This window comes from Polyodon spathula, chromosome 48 (genome assembly GCF_017654505.1).
Source record: "Polyodon spathula isolate WHYD16114869_AA chromosome 48, ASM1765450v1, whole genome shotgun sequence".
Taxonomy (NCBI): Eukaryota; Metazoa; Chordata; class Actinopteri; order Acipenseriformes; family Polyodontidae; genus Polyodon; species Polyodon spathula.
The window spans coordinates 2,048,088-2,070,140 of record NC_054581.1 but is presented as its reverse complement, the minus strand read 5'-3'; the positions used below and the strand labels follow the sequence as shown (position 1 = coordinate 2,070,140).

The 22,053-nt window shown below is 45.4% G+C and overlaps 2 protein-coding genes across 2 annotated transcripts in view; one reads left to right on the top strand and one right to left on the bottom strand.

Annotated features, from left to right (window-relative positions):
* LOC121306486 (lysine-specific demethylase 6B-like) overlaps window positions 1-22,053 on the top strand; it is a 665,627-nt gene that overhangs the window by 579,137 nt on the left and 64,437 nt on the right. The window lies entirely within an intron of this gene.
* On the bottom strand, window positions 1,947-21,435 carry LOC121306525 (T-complex protein 1 subunit theta-like). Its single transcript, XM_041238279.1, has 3 exons — window positions 20,493-21,435; window positions 2,410-2,468; window positions 1,947-2,036 (listed from the first exon to the last, which is right to left on the bottom strand). Exons 1-3 carry the CDS (start codon window positions 21,433-21,435, stop codon window positions 1,947-1,949), a joined length of 1,092 nt encoding a protein of 363 aa, XP_041094213.1.

Genomic DNA, 22,053 nt, shown 5'->3' with positions numbered 1-22,053 from the left:
GGTAAAGCATAGGGAAGCATTGTAAAGCACAGAGAGGTCTGGTAAAGCATAGGGAAGCATTGTAAAGCACAGAGAGGTCTGGTAAAGCATAGGGAAGCATTGTAAAGCACAGAGAGGTCTGGTAAAGCATAGGGAAGCATTGTAAAGCACAGAGAGGTCTGGTAAAGCATAGGGAAGCATTGTAAAGCACAGAGAGGTCTGGTAAAGCATAGGGAAACATTATAAAGCACAGAGAGGTGTGGTAAAGCATAGGGAAGCATTGTAAAGCACAGAGAGGTCTGGTAAAGCATAGGGAAGCATTGTAAAGCACAGAGAGGTCTGGTAAAGCATAGGGAAGCATTGTAAAGCACAGAGAGGTCTGGTAAAGCATAGGGAAGCATTGTAAAGCACAGAGAGGTCTGGTAAAGCATAGGGAAGCATTGTAAAGCACAGAGAGGTCTGGTAAAGCATAGGGAAGCATTTTAAAGCACAGAGAGGTCTGGTAAAGCATAAGCAAGCATTGTAAAACACAGAGAGGTATGGTAAAGCATGCTGTACTCTTTCACATGTATCTCTGTGTTTAGCAGCCTGTGCCACACAGCTGTTAATATATTCTCCACAGTGTGTGTGTGTGTGTGTGTGTGTGTGTGTGTGTGTGTGTGTGTGTGTGTGTGTGTGTGTGTTTGTGCTGTCGGCTACATTGCTAGCCCTGTTCTCGCTGTTTATTCAGAGTCTTTCCCACTTGAATGCATTGTTTCGGAAGCAGTCCCCAGAGTCGCTGACTGCAGGATGGCTCCGGGAACAGAAAGCAGGTCATCGGTTGATTAATAAGAGCAGAGATTTGGTTTAGTTGCTGATTGTTTGTTTGTTTTCTCCCCCCTGATTTCCCACTGGGATTATCTGATTATCGCTCTCCTTTCCTGCAAAAGGTTTCTTTGTCTATTTCTGTATCTCTCTTTTCTTGGTTTGTTTTTTACTTTCATCTCTCGTTTTCATACTGTCCCGTTATTCCTTGAACAGCTACCAGCAAAGGCTTTAAAACCTATAATCAAATCCAGACAGTTTTTCTGCTGCCCTTAAAAAAGTTTACCGGGACGAGTAGAAAATGGTCGAATGGCAGAACACGCAAATGTGTACGAGCGATACAGAGTCACGTGTTTTTTTTTACGCAGGGATAAGGAACTTAAATGGTTAAAGGTCGTGTCCGAAATTTTGGATATTTTCAACGTTTAGGTCGTCAAAAAGACTGACAGTTTCGATAGTTTTCACGCAATTCTGAGCGTTTTTTTGGAGAGACCATTTTCCAGGGTGGAAATTTTTTTGTTTTTTTCAAAAATCCCGGTTATGGTCACGAAGGGGATACGAACCATGGGTTTGGTTCCTTCTGGCTTTAATTAGTAGACACGCAAAATTTTTGTACGAATAGGGCTTTATCGAATTTTTTTTTGGTTCCTTCCCTATGCTTTACCAGACCTCTCTGTGCTTTACAATGCTTCCCTATGCTTTACCAGACCTCTCTGTGCTTTACAATGCTTCCCTATGCTTTACCAGACCTCTCTGTGCTTTACAATGCTTCCCTATGCTTTACCACACCTCTCTGTGCTTTACAATGCTTCCCTATGCTTTACCACACCTCTCTGTGCTTCAGCTAAGTTGAAATCAAATGACTCTCAGTGCATCAATCTTTCCCCTTTTTTTGTGGGTCTGTTAATTGCAGCTCCTACAAAGAAAACAGGCTGTGCCGATGCCTCCCGCAACCTTCCTTTCACTCTTAGTATTTATTTGCTGGCCAGATTGAGTTAAAACAGGGAGGGGGGGGGTAATTTGTACCAGATGGGTTGTCGCTGAGTTGATCGGGGGAGAGTGAGAGTAGAGGCCGGCTGTCTGTGTGTCTTGACTCTGATGTGATCCACAGCTCTCTTATTAGGCTAGCAGAATTTCCCTCATGACAGCGCTTCTGTCTTCCCTCACCTGTAGGTGGTAAACGACTCGTTCTCTCTGACGGGAGAACCGCCTTCCCTGAGAGGGCCCCCTACTGGGTTTTGTGGGGGAGGGGGCTACAGAGAAAATTAGGAAACCAAACTGTTCTAAGTTGGGGATCAAGATGGACTCTCAGGACATCAATCTTTCCCATTTTTTTGTGGGTCTGTTTAATTGCAGGGGGCGATCCTACAAAGAAACTTATTAAACCTAGGCTGTGCCGATGCCTCCCGCCCCTTCCTTTGCACCTCTAAGTATTTATTTAGACCAGATGACGTTAAAAACCGGGAGGCGGGGGGTAATTTCCTGTACCAGATGGGTTGTTCGCTCTGAGTGATAAGGGGGAGACGTGAGAGTAGTTTGGTGTCCCTCTTGAATTGATGTGATCCACAGCTCTTCTTATTAGGCTAGCAGAATTCCCCTCATGACAGCGCTTCTGTCTTCCCTCACCTGTGAGGTGGTAAAACGACTCGTTTCTCTGGACGGGAGGCTGTTCCCTGAGAGGGATACTGGGTTTTGTGGGGGAGGGGGGGCTACAGAGGAATTCCAAAGGCGTTCCCTCTTGCAGCACTTCTCCTCAGTACTCTTCTCTATCCTCATAGAGGGTACTTCTCACTCTGACTCTCTCCAATGATATAAAGTATCAAGATATAATATCCTATTTTGAACTATATTCAAAGAATCTCTGGTTGTTACTGTGTTTTTAGTTTTGGGTTGAAAGGTGTTCAGAGAGTATAAGAGCCTCCCAGAGCAGAGGGAGGCTGTTCAGAGAGTATAAGAGCCTCCCTTTCTCTTTCTCTGCTCAACCAGCACAGAGCAGAGGGAGGCTGTTCAGAGGGTACAAGAACTCTTGCTTACTTTTGGCACTGAGGGAAGGTGTTCAAGTTGTGCGTAAGTTTTGGAATTTATCAATAATCAATAATCACACATTTCGTGATCACAGCGATAAGCCGAGATAGAAGACAGCTGCTCAGAGCTGGCATGGGAAGCAGTGTTTGCTAAAATCGTTACACTTGTCTACTATAGCAGGAATGGCCGGTGAAAGAGGGGCAAACACACAGACAAAGACAGAGTTTACAGACAGCATGTTCCCCATTGCTATTGACGGCTCTTTCCTCTTGTCTATATATCTACTACATGAATCAAGCAGGAGAAAATGCCTATTGTACAAAGCCCTGAGTAAACAGGCTGCTGTTTGACCAATAATCCTGCTTTCTCTTCTGCCAGCCCAGTCCCATGAAACTATATATATATATATATATATATATATATATATATATATAGATTATGTGTGTGTGTGTTTAAAAGAGAGATTGAACAGTGGAAGAGGCGAGACCTCCAGCGCTTCCGGGTGCCAGATGGCTTCGTTCGGTTACCGTTTGAGACATATCAAATATTCCGCTTCTTCAGATCACACAGTGTGACGTCCACATTTGTTTTTTTTGTTAAAAGGATTATTTTACCTATCTTTCTTTTTTTGTAGTTAATTACCGTCACGGCCGGGTGAGTAGTGAGGCTGATTGATGGGCTTGACAAAAAAAACCAAAACACAACGCTCACTAGCCCTCAACCTGCCCTCTTCAGGGGTGAGAGAAACAACATGAATACAGCCCCATACTGTACAGGGTGGGGGGGGGGGGGTCTGTGTAGCACAGTGGTGAAAGAAAGAAAGAAAGTGCTGAGCTAAGGTGTGGAAGGCAGTAGTGAAAGAAAGCAAGCGCTGGGCTGCGGTGTGGAAGGCAGTGTGTTTAAGAACAGGCATTGCCCCTGTGTGTGTGTCTCGCTTGCTAAGTCTAGCTGTGGAAACACTAGCACCGACACGCACAGCGTCAAAGAGACCAGCGTAGATAGATTTTCTCCACACACAAAAAAAAGCACAGTCTGTGACAAAGAGCGTGGAGAATGGCACAGTGGAGTGAACAGACCGTGTATCATGAGCTTTCTGCAGGGCTTGCTCACAAAGAGAGGACCGTGACGGCTACAATAGTCCTCTGACAAATCCAATTTTCCACCCCCTCCCCTCTCTGCCTGCAACAGCTCGGTCATTTCAATTCATTCTGCTCCCCTGTGCTGCACCCTGCTTTTGTGTGCTGTACCTTGCTCCCTTGTTCTGCACCCTGCTCCTCTGCGCTGTACCCTGCTCCTCTGTGCTGTACCCTGCTCCCCTGTGCTGTACCCTGCTCCCTGCTACCCTGTGCTGTACCCTGCTCCCCTGTGCTGTACCCTGCTGTTCCCTGCTACCCTGTGCTGTACCCTGCTCCCCTGTGCTGTACCCTGCTCCCCTGTGCTGTACCCTGCTGCTGTACCCTGCTCCTCTGTGCTGTACCCTGCTCCCCTGTGCTGTACCCTGCTCCCCTGTGCTGTACCCTGCTCCCCTGTGCTGTACCCTGCTCCCCTGTGCTGTACCCTGCTCCCCTGTGCTGTACCCTGCTCCCCTGTGCTGTACCCTGCTCCTCTGTGCTGTACCCTGCTCCCCTGTGCTGTACCCTGCTCCCCTGTGCTGTACCCTGCTCACCTCCCTTGGTCTCAGTAGCTCATTGGTTAAAATTCCACCATTGGACAGTGTTCAGAACTTGAAACTGAATTTTCGCTTTTATTGTTAAGCACCCTGTTGCTATTTGAGCACTAGGCGCCAGATGATTTAATGCTTTCAATAAAACAAACAAAAAAAAACTGTTGAAAAGTGTAAGTCTGGTGCATTTTAAAAGAAAAGCATTTCATTAGAACTCCAGCATGGAAATCAAACAACCTGTCGCACGTCTCCTTTATTTCTCGTCCCAACATGAGATGTACTTTTCTATCGGGCAAGGAGACGAGATTTCTATCAGAACCGAAGCCGGAAGATTCTTAGTGGTTGCCAGGGCGACGCGTCACCTGGCAGCTGTTGTCACAAAGACCCGTAGCCTCCTGATCACGTCTGTCACTGTCTGCTCGGCTCAGACAGGCAGGGGCTGCATCAGGGGGCTTCCTCTGTCACATATTGTATTTATAATATGTATGAGCTGCTTCATTACTGTCTATGTGCTGTGGATAGAAATATACAGTGTGTACACACACTCACACTCACACACACACACACTCACACACACTCACACACACTCACACACACACACACACTCACACACACTCACACTCACACACGCACACACACACACACACACACACACACACACAACACTCACACACACTCACACAAAAACACACACACACACACACACACACTCACACTCACACACACACACACACACACACACACACTCACACACACACTCACACACACACTCACACACACACACTCACACACACACACACACACACACACACACTCACACACACACACACACACACACACACACACACACACACACACACACACTCACACACACACACTCACACACACTCACACTCACACACACACACACTCACACACACACACTCACACTCACACACACACACACACACACACACACACACACTCACACTCACACACACACACACACACACTCACACACACTCACACTCACACACACACGCTCACATGCTCACACACACACTCACACACACACACACTCATGCACACTCACACACATATATATATAAAAATACATACGTTAAGTATTAATATGTCGTCTTCTTAAGATTCGCTTCATCAGTTTCACAGACACACACACTTATCACATCCTGGTGCGTTTTGAAAAGTCTAGAAGCACACCCAGTGTCCTCCATAGAGCTTTAAAACATGTCTTTGTCCTGTGAGGTCACAAGGTATTTTGCAGTACTCGTGAGGGCCCCACACGTACTGTTATATCCAGTGATTATCATTTGCCCTGCAATTATGGATTGTAAACAGTTAGAATTCTAAAGAGATAAGTCAAAGACATCTCAATACACACTCTAGGAGTTTTTCACCCATCTGTCGTCTCCCCAACATGTGGTTCGTCCCACGTACAGGGTCCCAAAGTCATACGACAATTTATATAACATAATGTCCGACATAGGGGAGTGTGGCAATTCAGGGTACCCCCCAGAGCCCCCCCCCCCCCCCCCCCCACTACAGTGCAGGGTACAGCACCAGGGGTTTGCAAAAACAAGGTTGTTGGGTACGAACATCTTGTGGCCTAAAATCATGAGGCGTTTCTATGTATATGAGGAAGATCCTATTAAACCAACCTACCCCCCCCCCCCCCCCCCCCCCCCCCCCAGAGGCCTATGGTAAAACTGTAGACCCGGGATACGATCAGTGCCGAAATTTTTTTCAACAAGGTATGCTGGTGTGACATCATTGTGACATCCTAAAACTTATGATAGGCGTGACATCCTTATAGCATATGATAGGTATGATATCATTATGAGATAGCCTATGCTAGGTGTGACAGGGGAGCTGAGTACAGCACAGGGGAGGAAGGTACACTGCAAGGGTGAAGGGTACAGCATAGGGGTGCAGGGTACAGCACAGGGGAGCAGGGTGCAGTAGCAGGGTACAGCACAGGGGTGCAGGGTACAGCACAGGGGAGCAGGGTGGTACAGTGCAGGGTACAGCACAGGGGAGCAGGGTACAGCACAGAGGAGCAGGGTGCAGTGCAGGGTACAGCACAGAGGAGCAGGGTACAGCACAGGGGACAGCAACATAATGACGTCCACTTTGTCCAATGTCGTCTTAAGTCGATCTGTCCCATGGTGTACAGCACAGAGAGGAGCCACGTTGCCAGTGCAGGGTACAGCACAGGGGGAACAGGGTTAGGACAGCACAGAGGAGCAGGGTTGCAGTGCAGGCACGTACACAGTCACAGGGTCCCAGGGTTGTCCCATGTCGTGTCTCAGGGTGCAGGGCAGGTCCCATGTCCACAGGGTACAGCACCTCACAGGCACAGGGTCCAAGAGGAGTCTGCAGTGCAGCGGCAGGCGTCCACGGGTTCAGTACTGCAGAACGTCTCATGTGCAGTTCCAGTGCAGGGTACAGCACAGGGGAGCAGGGTACAGCACAGAGGAGCAGGGTGCAGTGCAGGGTACAGCACAGGGGAGTTAGATAAAGCACGTTAAAGTGTAAACATGCAGCCACTTTCCTTCCCATGAATATGTAATTGGTTCCGCGTGTCCTCGATCAAACAACCCCCGTCTTAGGTATGATTTAGGTCCCGTGTCCCCCGAGACACCACCATCACGTCAAATTATGATTATTAAGCGTATCGGAGTCCCCCTCCACCGGTGCCAGCCAGGTGTCAGCCGGTTTCCACGGAAACAGTACAGGTTCCAAAGGGTGCCTCTTTCCCCACGAAGCTGCTCTGAATGGTATTAATCTTGATTTAAAAAAAAATTTTGGTTATTTAATCAAACCTGAACCGGCCTATTGAAAATTATTATTATTATTATTATTAACATTTCGCTTATTATTATTTTGCTGTTATTGTCGGATTTCAAACACTCTACGGGGTTGCAGGAGAGCTTTTTAAACTTCACGCTTCTTGTTAACGCCAACCTGAGAGCTGCCGTCTCGCTTTATTATCTCAGGACGGGGCGGAGGTCACCTCTGAAAAGCCCGGCGCTCTGCAGCGTGTGAAACTTCCTAAGAGAGGGAGCCTGGATGGGACGGGGAGCGGAGTCTGGTTTGCTATCGACTGCACTCGGGAAGAAATGTGTAATCTTTTCTGCGATAAGCGCAATTACCAAGCCGCTGAGGATTCGCTGGAAACCATTTAAGCAGGTGTAGATAAAACGAAACAGATTGATAGATAGACAGCAAAGGGCTCCAGTACAGTTCTGGACACGGTTTTGCATCGCCCTAGAGAATGAACTAATTTTGCTTCGTAAAGTCGAATGAAGCCTGCTGAATCTTGTCATGTTAACACATTGAATCACACAGCTTTGTGGTTTTCCGATAAACAGGTACTTAAGGAAAACTGACAACAAATGAAAAATGTGACATTTGGAAATCTAACATATACTGCTGTAACATATACTAATACTACTGTACTACTATTATGGATTCAGCTAGACCTCTTTTTTTTTTTGCGATCTCATTTTGCTGTTTCTTTGATTACACGACATTAAATAAAATATCTAAACGATGCCAGTACAGGTAGTGTGTTTCCCATGCACAAAGCCTTGTTATGTTGTTATCTCTAAATTCAGCGCTGTTTGATAGTTTTTTGGAGGAACCACGTTGAAGACAGAGATGAGTCTCAGAGGTGGGGCTCGGAAGAGTTATTTCTTGTTTTTAAAGAAGCGACAGTCTGACCCGTTAATATTTAACGAGGCTAATCTATGTTGTGCATTTTTAACGACCCCATACGGAAGGGCTTAACTCCCTGTTAAGAAGCAGTTTGGCCGTCTCCTCAAATTGCAGGTGACACAGTTTCGTTTTCGTGTCTGCTTGATTGTAATGGTACTCCGAGTCAATCCGAGCCGCTCACATCGCCGTTTGCTATAATAATGGCTTTTTTTGTGTATAATTTTTTAATTGTTGTGCACTGCAGTTATACCTCATTTCAGATCAATGTGTGTGTCGGTGTGTGTGTGTGTGTCACTGTGTGTGTATGTGAGTGTTTGTCTGTGTGTGTGTGTGTGTGTGTGTGTGTGTGTGTGTGTGTGTGTGTGTGTGTGTGTGTGTGTGTGTGTGTGTTGTGTGTGTGTGTGTGTGTGTGTGTGTGTGTGTGTGTGTGTGTGTGTGTGTGTGTGTGTGTGTGTGTGTGTGTGTGTGTCACTGTGTGTGTGTGTGTCAGTGTGTGTCAGTGTGTGTGTGTGTGTGTGTGTGTGTGTCAGTGTGTGTGTGTGTGTGTGTGTGTGTGTGTGTGTGTGTGTGTCAGTGTGTGTGTGTGTGTTTGGAGCAAACAGACCTCTGAGTGCCTGTGTTTTTATAGAGGGATCCACAGGGCAGCCACTGCAACTATTCTGCTTAAATGTGGCTTTCATTAGGAGCTTCTATTCATCTCCACGGGATACCAGGAGCAGCATGGAGCGGGCACTGAGAGCGAGGGAGAGCGCGCGCTTTAATATTTCAATATGGAGCAGACAGTCTAATCCAGGGCTGTCAAACTCAGCTTCTGGAGGGCCGCAGCGTCTCCTGGCTTTCGTTCCACCTCAGCTCTCACTTACTTACTTGGTCTAATGATTTGATTAATTGGACACATTTAACACTTCTTTCCAGACCTCAAAATGTTTCGTACCTTGAATCAAGCGCATTTTAATTCATCAACTTGAACAAAAATATTACATTTCCAATTGAACAAATAATGAGATCATTTAAGTTAATTGAGAGCTTAAGTTGGAATGAAAACCTGAAGAGCCCTCGGCCCTCGAGGACTGGAGTTCGATGCCCCTGGTCCAGTCCCAACCCCGCGTTGCGAGCTGGCTTAGCATAATCCTGAACCCAGAGCCCAGACTTCATCACTTCCATTCTGTCGGATTCACAGCTTTTATAGTTTAGTGGTGGTTTTCAAATGGGATTTTTATTTTATTTTAATTTTTTTTTTTTTTTTTTTTTGGGGGGGGGGTTTGGCTGTGTTTCCTGGATTTCTATAACATTTGCGAAGGGGGCCCCGTACTGAGAGGTTAAATATGATTCAGAGAGATCTATTACAACATTTTCCTATTGTCAAAAGCATAGCAAAGTGTAATACATCACAGTGACAGCATGGTCAAACATTGTAAAGCACAGAGAGGTGTGGTAAAGCACAGGGAAGCATTGTAAAGCACAGAGAGGTCTGGTAAAGCATAGGGAAGCATTGTAAAGCACAGAGAGGTCTGGTAAAGCATAGGGAAGCATTGTAAAGCACAGAGAGGTCTGGTAAAGCATAGGGAAGCATTGTAAAGCACAGAGAGGTCTGGTAAAGCATAGGGAAGCATTGTAAAGCACAGAGAGGTCTGGTAAAGCATAGGAAAGCATTGTAAAGCACAGAGAGGTGTGGTAAAGCATAGGGAAGCATTGTAAAGCACAGAGAGGTGTGGTAAAGCATAGGGAAGCATTGTAAAGCACAGAGAGGTCTGGTAAAGCATAGGGAAGCATTGTAAAGCACAGAGAGGTGTGGTAAAGCATAGGGAAGCATTGTACAGCACAGAGAGGTGTGGTAAAGCATAGGAAAGTATATCCATGGAATTTGTAGCCTTCTGAAAGAAGTAATTCGTAATAGAAGAATTTTCTTTGCCTCGAGAGAGCTGACTGAATCAGACAGTGGCAGGGGAGAGGCTAGTCACGTGTCTCAGCTTGCCTATGAAGTGAGTTCCTGCTCGGCTGGACCACCGGGTTTGAGACGCAGCCCGCTGGTCCAGCCTGGGGGGCGATGCTTTAAACAGATAAAGAATTCTGTGTTATTGAAAGAGGGGTGGGGGGGTTCACACCCAGTTTAATACCATCACTTCCAGAAACCAGCTCCCTAACTCTCATTGTGGGATCAGGTTTGACACAACGAGTGCCAAGCAGCTGGAACAGTCTGCAATTAAAGTTAATGAAAGGGGGCAGGGGGCTGCATTGTCCAAATAGTCACCTGGCCAAGACTGAGTCAGGCAGCTTTGCTGAGAACAGGAGCTGTGTGTTAATGCATTACGCTGTGCTGTGCTGTTGCTGTGGGAAAAATGCTATGCTTTTACTATGGGGAAGTTTTATAAGGGATGTAATGAACTAGTAAGAAGACATCCACACAGCTGAATAATCAATCCAGTTTGAGTTAAGGCTGAGCAGTGCATTCCGGTGATCCACTCCAGGTTTTACGTTTAGCTTCTCCTACAACTCCCAGCAGAACAGAGAGCTCTCAGCAAATGACGGAATCAGCAGCACTGATTAGGTGTAAGTGTTTCACTGTGGCTGGTTTGCCAGCTATCTGGAAAAGGCAAATCCGAGGGTATTGAGCACTCCAGAGACAACACACCTTCCCAGCGCAGCTCCACAGCTACGGTTTCGCATCACCCAGAATTTTAGAATTGAGACATAATTAAAAAAAAAAAAAAAACATATGAACATAATTTAGATCTTTTATTTACCATCATGTAATCAAAGAAACAAAATGATATAGCAAAGGTCTACCAGAAGGAAGCCATCACAGCAGTCCAATAGTATTTCATGTTAGATTGTCTGAAATGTCTATGTCTAAGTCAATGGAAAAACTACAAAGCGGTGTGCAATTCAATATGCTAACATAACATTATCGGGCAGGTTTTATTCATTTCTATATAGAGGGTGATGCAAAACTTTTGGCCACAACTGCAGTGCACTGGTTAGTATAAATGTACCTCAATAACACTGAGGAAGGCATTTGGTGAAATATTTGGCAGCTAGTCTAAGGGGCTGATTTCTGAGCAGTTTACAGCCCCTTGAAACCCAGTGCTGTAAAATGCTCTAAAATTCCAGCAGAGATTAAAATACGGGCCAGGTGAGATAATTAGAATACCGGGATTTAAATCAGTCTCAACCTAACCCTAACCCTGAACCTAACCCTAATCCCATTTTCAACCCCAACCCCAACCCCAAACCTAACCCTAACCCTAACCCTAACCCAAAGCCCTAACAGCAGCCCCATCCCCAGCCATAACCCTAACCCTAGCCACAACTCCAAGCTCCAACCCTAACCCTAACCCCAACCCCAGATCCAACCCCAACCCCAACCCTAATCCTAACCCTAACCCCAACCCCAACCCCAACCCTAACCCTAACCCCAACCCCAGCTCTAACCCTAATGGATAGAATGCAGTGCAGTTTTTCCATTGGCCCGTCTTTCTGCACCTGTGCCATAATTAGGCGCTGTCCTCACCACAGCGCAGTACAATAGCCCTTCTTGTCGGGACAGACCCCTGTAGTAACCGATCTGTTTTCTTTGTCTTTCCTTTGTGTTGAATCCCTCTCGAGCCGTGAAAGCCATTGTTTCCCTGGGGGGGGGGGGGTTTGAAATGCAGGCAGCAGGTGGCAGTTCTGACCAGTTCCAACAAGCAGACCACCCCACCCACCCAACACAGATACAACATGCAGCGCTTCCGGGTCAGTCCGAGTGCAGCAGGGGTACCCCCAGGCTGGATGACACAGACCTCTGACTCGTATTTAAAGAGGAAGAGCAGTTCCACATTACAGAGCTGTCCAGTTAGCTTGTTATCTGGTTTGCAATTGTGAATGCTTCCTATGGGAATCAAGACCCCTGTTTAGACTGCGCTTGTAGAGTCTCCTGCATTTTAGCATTGGTAGCTGTGTTCCTTTTCTCTGACTGTTTTAAATTAATTGCATGTGTGGCTGATTAAAGTCATTAATTAAATAAGACAATCACTGATTTGCCTATTTTTACAATTTCCCAAGCTTTTCAGTTACAGCTGACCTGCAGTTACAGCATTTGACCACCTGCTGGCACTGTTTGCTACAGTAAAAGCCAAACCAAAAAGAAACTTCTGTGACATTGAACTGCAGCTTCAATGTAGTTCCTCTGTGATTTTCAAATTGCAGTTTGCCCTTGATTTCAATTGTCGTAATAGCGCGCCACAGCTAATAAACTGAAGCCCAGCTCCACTCGTAGCTGCCCAGGCATTCTGATACATCACCTTTCAGTTAGATAGGTGGGCGTTGAAGAGGGAAGGAGCACTCCAGACCCTTCGTTAGGGATGAGAGCAAAGAGAACACTGCCGTTTTTCTTGTGTCTTGATAACGTCTTAATTTACAGGTAATTCAGCTGCCTTTTGCTTATGGGCTGAGCCGTACAGAGAGCGCTTTTTCAAATAGATTATGTAAAAAAACTCCCCTGGTAAAGGCACGGCCGCGTGGTGTGCAGGGGGGAGTCACACAGTCAGGGGAGTGCAGGGGTCCCCGAGGGTCTCCCCTAGTAAAGGCATGGCCGCGTGGTGTGCAGGGGTGGAGTCACACAGTCAGGGGAGCTCAGGGGTCCCCAAGGGTCTCCCCTGGTAAAGGCATGGCCGCGTGGTGTGCAGGGGGGAGTCACACAGTCAGGGGAGTGCAGGGGTCCCCGAGGGTCTCCCCTGGTAAAGGCACGGCCGCGTGGTGTGCAGGGGGGAGTCACACAGTCAGGGGAGTGCAGGGGTCCCCTAGGGTCTCCCCTGGTAAAGGCACAGCCGCGTGGTTTGCAGGGAGGAGTCACACAGTCAGGGGAGTGCAGGGGTCCCAGAAGGAAGTCGTTGATCTTTGCTGGGGATTCCGGAGGGCGCATCACATTGGCTCTGGCGCTACCGTGTGGGTCAGGGAGGCAAAACCGGCAGGGACTGTTTCTCCTCCTCATCGCTATGCAGTGAACCCGACTGGCCAGACATCCAGTGAGCTCAGAGCAGACACCTGCAGGGCCGGCCCTTGTCCTCCAGGGGCTGGCTACTCGATGACATCTGCTCTGGAGCTCCTGGGTGTGGAAGAGGAAGCAGGCTCGGGCGTGGGATTGGAGGATCCTCACTCTGTATGTAATTGCTGCAGGGTAAAAATAACTGGAGGATCGAAATTGGGGAGAAACTCAGGGGTAAAATAATTGGGCACACTTAATTAAAAAAAAAAAAAAAGTAAATAAATATATATATATATATATATATATATATATATATATTAAAGGTGTAATACATCAAGAGGCTTTTAATAACTCCAAAAACGAGCAAGGATCAAGTGGGGTGGATTTTCAGTGATTAGAGAGAAAAAAAAAAAAAACATACAGAATTCCTTTAAAATCATTTCTTCTGCTACAGCAAGCGAAGCAGCCCCTAGGCTACGGCCAACAAACGTCTCCAATATTAACATTTCCCACCCGGAATGATTTACAGCGATCCGAAATTAAATTCGCCCCGTTGCACCAGAGCAAGCAGAAAACGCAGCCTGTGGGTGCAGAGGGGTGAGGATTTATGCTTCGTCCGAATACATTTCTGTGGCGATCTTACATTTACCTTCCGCGCTTGGACCTTGGCAACCCAAACAGTCCCGCTGTGTCCCGCTATCAATCTCCTCATTATACAAACGGAGAGGAATGAGGGGAGGGGGGTGGAATGGAATCTAAAAAGCTATACAATATAGCTGCAATATTCTAAATTATATAGATATATATAATTTAGAAGCTGTCTGTTAATGTTTCTCTTGAGATGGTTAAACTAAACTTCTTAATTGCTTTAAGTTTGTTTTTTGGAAAAAGGGAAAGGGCTTTCTCTTCCCACAGTCGCCCCCCGCTTAGATAGAGGTGAAAAGATATTCACTTTCATTCTTCTACCCCCCCACAGTGATTAAAAAATGTTTGTTTTAGCCAGACGCGGCCGTGGGATAAGAAATGTTAACTTTGTGTTTCTTTTATTAATAGAGGGAGCTGGGAGATGAAAAGTGTACTGGAGAGGAGATTGAGTCGTCCATGTTGTCATAGCTACGGGACAATGGAAACTGTGAGTGTCTGCTGGGTGCTGCAGGCTGAGAGCCGTCTTTAATGGCAGCCTGTGCTGTGACTCCCACCCAAATGAAAGAGCGCCCCTCTGACTCTCAAAACGAAGCACACAGTTTCTCCAACGCTGCGGATTTGTGGTTGCCAAAGGATATTTTTCTTTCCAAGATGTAAAGATGTAAAAGTCATAATGAACTCTGCTGCTTCGCTTTCAGAGATCTGAGCAGATCACAGTCAAAGATGAATGAATAGAAATGAAGGAATGAATGATTGAATGAAGAAGAAAAGGAGAAGAAAAGCAGGATGAGAAGGCGAGATATTGAATATATGAATGGATGAATGAATGAAGGGGAAGTAATGTATGATCAAATGAATAAATGAACGAAAGAATGAATGGAGAAAATGATGATGAAGGAGGAGAAGAAGGAGGAGAAGAAGAAAAGGAGAAGGCGGCAAAAGAATGAAGAATGCATGAATGGATGAATGAATGAAGGAGAAGAAGTAATGGATGATCGAATGAACAAATGAACGGAGAAGAAAAAGAAGAAATGACTGACTGAAGGAGAAAAAGAAGATGAGGAAATGGATGGATGATGGAGAAGAACAAGAATAGATGGATGAATGAATGAAGGAGAAGAAAAAGAAGATGAAGTAGGAGGAGGAGAAGCAGAAAGAATAATAGTTTATCCACGAAAGCGTTTCCTCTCTCCTACTGTCCTGTGACCAGCAGGTCCAGGCTATACCAAGGGTTAAAGCCATGCCATGTTCTATCCGATTAGATAAAAGGATGGACGAAAGATCTGATAGAAGTTAGATCCGATAGAAGTTAGATCCGATGGAAGTTAGATCCGATGGAAGTTAGATCCGATAGAAGTTAGATCCGATAGAAGTTAGATCCGATGGAATTTAGATCTGATAGAAGTTAGATCTGATGGAAGTTAGCTCCGATAGAAGTTAGATCCGATAGAAGTTAGATCCGATGGAAGTTAGATCCGATGGAATTTAGATCCGATAGAAGTTAGATCCATAGAAGTTAGATCCGATAGAAGTTAGATCTGATGGAAGTTAGATCTGATGGAAGTTAGATCCGATGGAATTTAGATCCGATAGAAGTTAGATCTGATGGAATTTAGATCCGATAGAAGTCTTCTACAGCCGTGTGACATTTGGGAACTTTTCCAATCACACAATTTGAGCACTTTTTTTTTTTTTTTTTTTAAAGTCTAGACCCCTTTTTAACATGCCTTATATTTTATGCCATAACCTTTTACCAAGTCTCTTTATGGAGGTTTTTTCTATTTGTGTGTGTGTCTTTTTTGAAGGTGACCTTTCCTGGAGATGCCTATCAAAGTTTATTCCTTTTTGTAATATATTTTGTTCAATTGTATAATGCAGCATTGCTGGAGTGTGGTAATGTTATCATTTGTTTTTTCTTTGTGAGTTTGAAGCCAGACGCTTTCTATTACAGGGAAAGGTCAACTTGAAGTGAAAAAGACGACTGCAAAGGCAAAAAACAAACAAATTGAAACAAGTTGTATTTGTGTGTGTGTGAGTGTGCGTGTGCGTGTGCAGGCAGGTATTACTATCAATATATGGTCAGAATTTGACAAAATGTCCCCAAATTATTGGCTTAATTACTGACAGACAGACAGACAGAAGGCCGGCCGGATGGCGCCAGTGCATAAAGGTTTTATGAAACTATAACACCACGCCGCTATTCTGCGTCATCTTTCAACACACCGAGTCGTTTTTGTAATATTATTGACACTGACCTTTGTCCTACAGGCTTGCCAATAAAGCAACGCGACTTCTGCAAGAACACACAGTCTTATGTGGAAAATCAGTTAATTTAATATTTAATGACAATCATTTGAAATTAAAGTCTTTCTCATTGTACTGTATTTATATATATATATATATATATATATATATATAGAGAGAGAGAGAGAGAGAGAGAGAGAGAGAGAGAGAGAGAGAGAGAGAGAGAGAGAGAGAGCGCGCGCTGAGCGTGGTGCCGTGCGTTGGGGTTTTTTTTCCGCGCCGCGGTTTTTGTAGCGTTTTATTTTTTTTTTTTCCTGAGAGAGAGAGAGAGAGAGAGAGAGAGATAGATATATATGCAGGCATCCCCTCTTATTAATTCTGGTTTAAAATTTTCATTACATTGAAAACCCAGAGCATGCATAGCAAAAATCTAATATAAAACGGGCATTGCCGCTGCTGCCTTGTGATTCTACAGAGCCGGGGAGAGTTATAAGACGCATCTGCCTGCTTCCTGATTAGATGCCAAGTCTGTTTTGATGGATCGCGTGGGCTGTTGACACAGACCCAAACGAGCCAGAAATCAAAGTCACCAAAGCAAGACTGTGCCCTGCATGAGGCCCCGGGGTTAGGGGCAAGGGGCAGCAGCCCGGTCGGAAGGGGTCTGCCCCCTTGTCACCTCTGGGAGGGTCCCATGTGTCAGTTTTGGGGCTCTGTTCTTTGCCTATTTCCTCATAATTAGAGGCCCCTGCAAGCATGGGGATCTGGAACAATGGTGACAGCTTGAATACAGCCCTGCAGTTCAAGAAGTCAGTTGATGGATTGCCTCTTTGATTGAGTTTTTTTTTTTTTTTAAAGTTACAGAACACATACTGTACACACACACACACGTCTGTGCACCCATGTGGAAAGGGCATATGTGCCTAATGTATTCTGCGCTGTGGCACTCCTGTGGATTTAGATGATCAATTGATCAATCGTCTGCTTCAGTCGGAAGTTCATGAGTTAAAGGAGTAACCCCAGCAAGCCGCTGTCGCTGTCCTGGAGGACAAAGGCCAGCCCCGCCGGTGTCTGCTATGAGCTCCGGGCACCTGGCCATAGGGGGCGCTATAGCGCAGTGAGGTGAAACAGTCCCTGACCAAGCGCCAGAGCCAAAACTCCCTGTGGAATCCCCAGTGAAGATCGGTAACTTGGCACAGCCAGGAACCTGGTCTACCCTGACAGTATGACTCACCCTGCCCCCCCACGCGCCCATGACTTTACCAGAGGAGACACTCAGGGGACCCTGGAATTTGTTTTAAAAGATTTTATGTAAACCATTCTTTTTACAAAAGCATGCAATCTGTTGCCGCAGCCGATCACTCTCACTCTCACTCTCTCTCTCTCGGCCACACTGTCTCCCTCAGTAATTGCTGTCATCACTGCCTTGTCTGATTAATTATGCAGGAGCTGTGAATTTCAGTGCCAAGTCATTCAGGCAGGAATATATTACTAAGAGCAGCAGAGAGAGAGCGAGAGAGGAGAGCAAATACCATAGAAATACCGAACACCTACCAAGGCACTGTCAATAGGGTGTAGAATCATTGCGAGCAGGCAGGATAGGACTGATATACCCGCCATAACACTGTCAACAGGGTTTAGTGTAGAGCCACCCACCATACCACTGTCAATAGGGTGTCGAATCCAGAATTAGGGATTATATTTAGCCTTAACAAATTTGTACGAGGGATAAAAGTGTGTGCTACATACTGCATGTGTTTTGGTTTTATTTTCCACACAGATATTGAGCACTGATGCTGTAAATCAGAATTGTGCGTGTGCAAGGATAAATAGATATATGGCATTATATAGCTAGATAAACTGCAAGGTGGATTCATAAATAGACAGATAGATATATATCTTGTTACTCTGTGCATGCTGTGGAGAAAGCAATATTGATTATTCCGCCAAGACTCATAATTGCCTCGTGTGACATGCTGTCATGCACCCGCTGGGCAGGCTGTAATATCCTCCTGTTTTTCTCTGTTGTAATGATTGTGATTCTCTTCAATAGCAGCCAGCTCTCCACGTTCTGCTTTGTTAATCCAGTTCTCGCTGCAATTATCTTCTATTCCCCAGCATCTTCCCAGTGTTAATGTTCAGCAATTCATACTTTTAGGGCGATCGACATCTTATAAAAGTCTCCCATAGTAACAGCACAGCAAAGTGGAACAAAGCACAGTGAAAGCATGGTCAAGCATATAAGCATTGTAAAGTCCAGAAAGGTAAAACACTGGTAAAAAATGATCATGCCAATTCACCCTAGAATTCACTTCTTATTTGATACAGATTCATGATCTGCTATTTGGCAGCAGCCAATCCTCCAATAAAACCGCACACAATTTTGTGTATTAATCCTGTTAAGGAGTTAAAAATGAGTGCCAGCAAGTGTGTGCTATGTAGGGTAGGTGGTTCCAGTTTTTTATCCAGCCCCTGTACTGCAGCACCTTGTCACAGCATCTTAGCTTTAAAAGGGAAGGGAGGGTTTGATACAGAACACTGGCGCCACCTTCTGTTCCAAAGAAGTCATTCATTTCCGCAAACTGGAAATAGCAAGCAGTGTTTTGTGTAGTCACTTAAACGTGTAGCTGGTGTGCTTTGCTGCATAGGATAAAACTTGCTTCTAGGCTGGCTGTTTGTAATAGGTTTAGAGTCAATACCACTCCAGGTTATGTCCCCATATGCTTATAATAGGGGGCTGTGTGGCCCAGTGGTTAAAGAAACAGGCTTTGTAACCAGCAGGGACCCGGTCCAAATCCCAGCTCAGCCACTGTGTGACCCTGAGCAAGTCATTTACCCTCCTTGTGCTCCGTCTGTTGGGTCTGCCGCTGATGCACAGCTCACACACCCTAGTCTCGTATCTTGTAAAGCGCTTTGTGATGGTGGTCCACTACGAAAGGCGCTACATAAAAATAAAGATTGTTATTACAATCACCACATTGAAATGTCCTGGTCAGGATGTAATGGGAGACGAGCTGTTGATTATCACTTCACTTTGGTTATTGTCACACCCTGGTTGATGTTAATCACACTGAGCAAGATTACAGTTTCTACCTAATACCTCCTTTGGAAATAATAACAGTATAAGAATAGGAGGGTTAGCGTACATGTAATTAAGTTCCAGTATTTAAATGCACGGCAGCAATATTAACTCAGCTTTCCAACTGTACCCTTACAAAGGTTTCCCACAGTAAAAGCAAAGTGTAATAAAGCACAGTGAAAGCATTGTATAGTAAACATGGCAAACTATAGTAAATGCATAGTATAACCATGGGAAAACTGCACAAATACACTTTTATAAGGGTCAACAGGGGAACTCGCACATCAGGGAGGCAGATAATCCAATTAGTCTCAATCACTAAGTGTCAAGGACGTAATGAAAAGACAGAAGCAAGGAATTTGGAAACAAATAACCCGAATGATTCACTGGCAAAATAAATGACATATTCTTGCACCCACGAATCTTCACAGGAATTCAATGAGGGGCGGTGTCTGCTTATTGATTTCCCCTTTAAGGATTTTGTCATGCCATTGTTTACGCTGTGCTAAAATATGCGATTTGCTGTCCCAAGTTTATTTTATCAGAGCTGGCTCAATTAGCTGTAGTCAGCTGCAGTGAAGATGTTTATTCAGTACTGTATTGTACACCCAGCATCACCAAGCGCCAGGGAGAATTGAGTGCATTTAACTGTATCTTAATCGTGTCCAGAAGTTTGCATGCAGCTGGTAGTGTTTTTAAAGTAATTAGTGTCAGTAATTCAATATAAAGATATTGGACTTCAGAGTACACGGACAGTTATAACTGCTAGCTTGTAAAGAAAGGGGGCTCCCTCCAGTCCAGGGCAGGCTTGAGGTACTGAGACTGAACTGCTCCCTCCCTCACCCCCTTAAGAGACAGGGGGCTCCCTCCAGTCCAGGGCAGGCTTGAGGCACGGAGACTGAACTGCTCCCTCCCTCCAGTGTTTATCATTTAGTCTATTATCATGTACCTCAGATTATAATTTAGGGCCAGATGTCTGCTAAGTGAAGATGTTACTGTACAATCTGGAAGTACGAATAAACAGTATTTGACAAGTCTATTTGAATCAACACTATACAGTGCAGTGTATAATGCTCCAATACCAGAACAAGCACGATCACACACTTTAAATCGGAATAAACAAGCGTTCTGTATTAGAAGCAGATCAATAGATAGTTGTTCCCCACCACCTCCATTCATGTTCATGCCAATAATACATTTCCTTTTTATTGATAAATCTGGCAGCAATCCGATATCCAGCCCTTTTTTTGATCTGCTCAGACAAGCAGGCAAAGTTTTGGGTTCCAGGGCAGCAATCATTGTACTGGGAGTAGACCAGATCATAATCGCCAAGAAAAGTGGGATGCCCAAGAGGGGAGAACCCCAACTAGTACGTCCCCAGGGGGGATGAGACTCAGCAAGGGGGTCACGCCTAGAGCTTTGCACAGTCATTTTGACCACCATTAGCTTGTACTTGTCTGCGTAGTGGAGTGCAAGGTCTCTTATCTTGGCTTCAACCACCGCTACGTTGACTCCTGCTTCTGCAACGTCTCTGACGTGGTTTTCCATCAAGGCCTCCTCTGAAATCCATGAATTCCCCAGCGCTCTTGGGAAGCACTGTACCTTGGCATCCTGTACAGAGTTGATAGTCCCTTCTGTTTCTCTTTTAAAGACCATGCCTTTAAGCATTATTGAATCTTCCACGCTCGCCCCTACGATTTTGCAAATTCTTACGCTCTCTGCGCTAAACTCCCCAGACTTGGGTATGGCGGACACACAGCTCTTGGCTACTAGCGTGGCTAGGAAGTCTTCATACCCGTACTGCTTGCTGGCGAGGGATGGTCTGGTGGCTGCTGCAACCTCTGTCACATCTCGGATGTCCTTTAAGGACAAGCAGCTCAGGTCTTCCAGGAGATCCAAAGCCTTATTAGATGCCACCTTGTAGCCTTCAGTGATTTCGGAAACAGAAAGCCGAAGCTTCAAAAGCTCCTCTGCGTTCTCAAGCAACGAGCCGGCCAAAATAAGAACAAAGTTGGTCCTGTTGCCAATCTCCTGCTCTTGAGCCTGGGTCACCATCACAAGCGTCTTACCTGCTGGGTGCTCCACCACTAGCTCTCTGAGAATACGGGCGGCATCTCCAGTCACAAAGATCTTCTCTAGGTGGTTGATGACAAGCTTGTTGAGCCCTTTGGGGCAGTAGGAGGTACGCAGGCAGAGGCTCAGCTGTTTGCAGGCTTCGATGTTTCTGTGGACCATCTCTTCCAAGCCGCTGTAGTACCTGGCTCCTTGCTTCAGCATCTGGAGGTATCCCGGGGCTACTGGGACATGTGCAGTCATCTCTTTGTAATCAGGGAGGGCTATTAGTGAGATTCCTGTAATCAGGTTTGCTTAAATCACCTTTCTCTCTGTCTGTCGGTTCTATCCACGTTCATCAGCACCTGGCAAGCAGAAATGATAATGTTAGTTACAGCTTGAAGCTGTTAAAGTGCTTACAGCACAGTGCAATCACACAAAAGCAATCAACCCATCACCGTTATAGAGTTGTCAAGATGTCCACCATCCCGAGTATAGATGTCACCCCGTGCACCGAACATATGGAACAGTTCTAAAGTAAAAATAAATAAATAAACGCTGTTATGCTTTAAAATCTTCATTTTGTGCGATTTATAACAAGTTAATACGCGTGGGCGCTTCTTATTAGAACAGAAATCATTTCCCACGGTTTAATCAGCCAGTTTTGCTTGGCGGTCCTCTGCATGAGATGATCTCTCTTATTACAATAAGACAAAGATTAGGAATACATACAACATTAAGGAAGCTTTAGCAAAAGGACCCTAATTACTATGCAATATTCATTCCAGGCAGAATTTTTGACTTGGCACAGTCCCTGTACTGAGTACAATAAATCCAGGGCTTTTAACTGTTTATTCGCTATGTGCATTTCAATACATTGTG

Excerpts from the sequence above, each read along its gene's own strand:
- LOC121306525 (XM_041238279.1), bottom strand. The coding sequence starts at position 21,435 with ATGACTGCACATGTCCCAGTAGCCCCGGGATACCTCCAGATGCTGAAG. Across the intron at positions 2,469-20,492 it reads GTCTCATCCCCCCTGGGGAC|TATCCCTCTCAGGGAACAGC; the intron begins GTACTAGTTGGG and ends CACAAAACCCAG. Across the intron at positions 2,037-2,409 it reads GTCGTTTTACCACCTCACAG|CCCCCTCCCCCACAAAACCC; the intron begins GTGAGGGAAGAC and ends TTTTCTCTGTAG.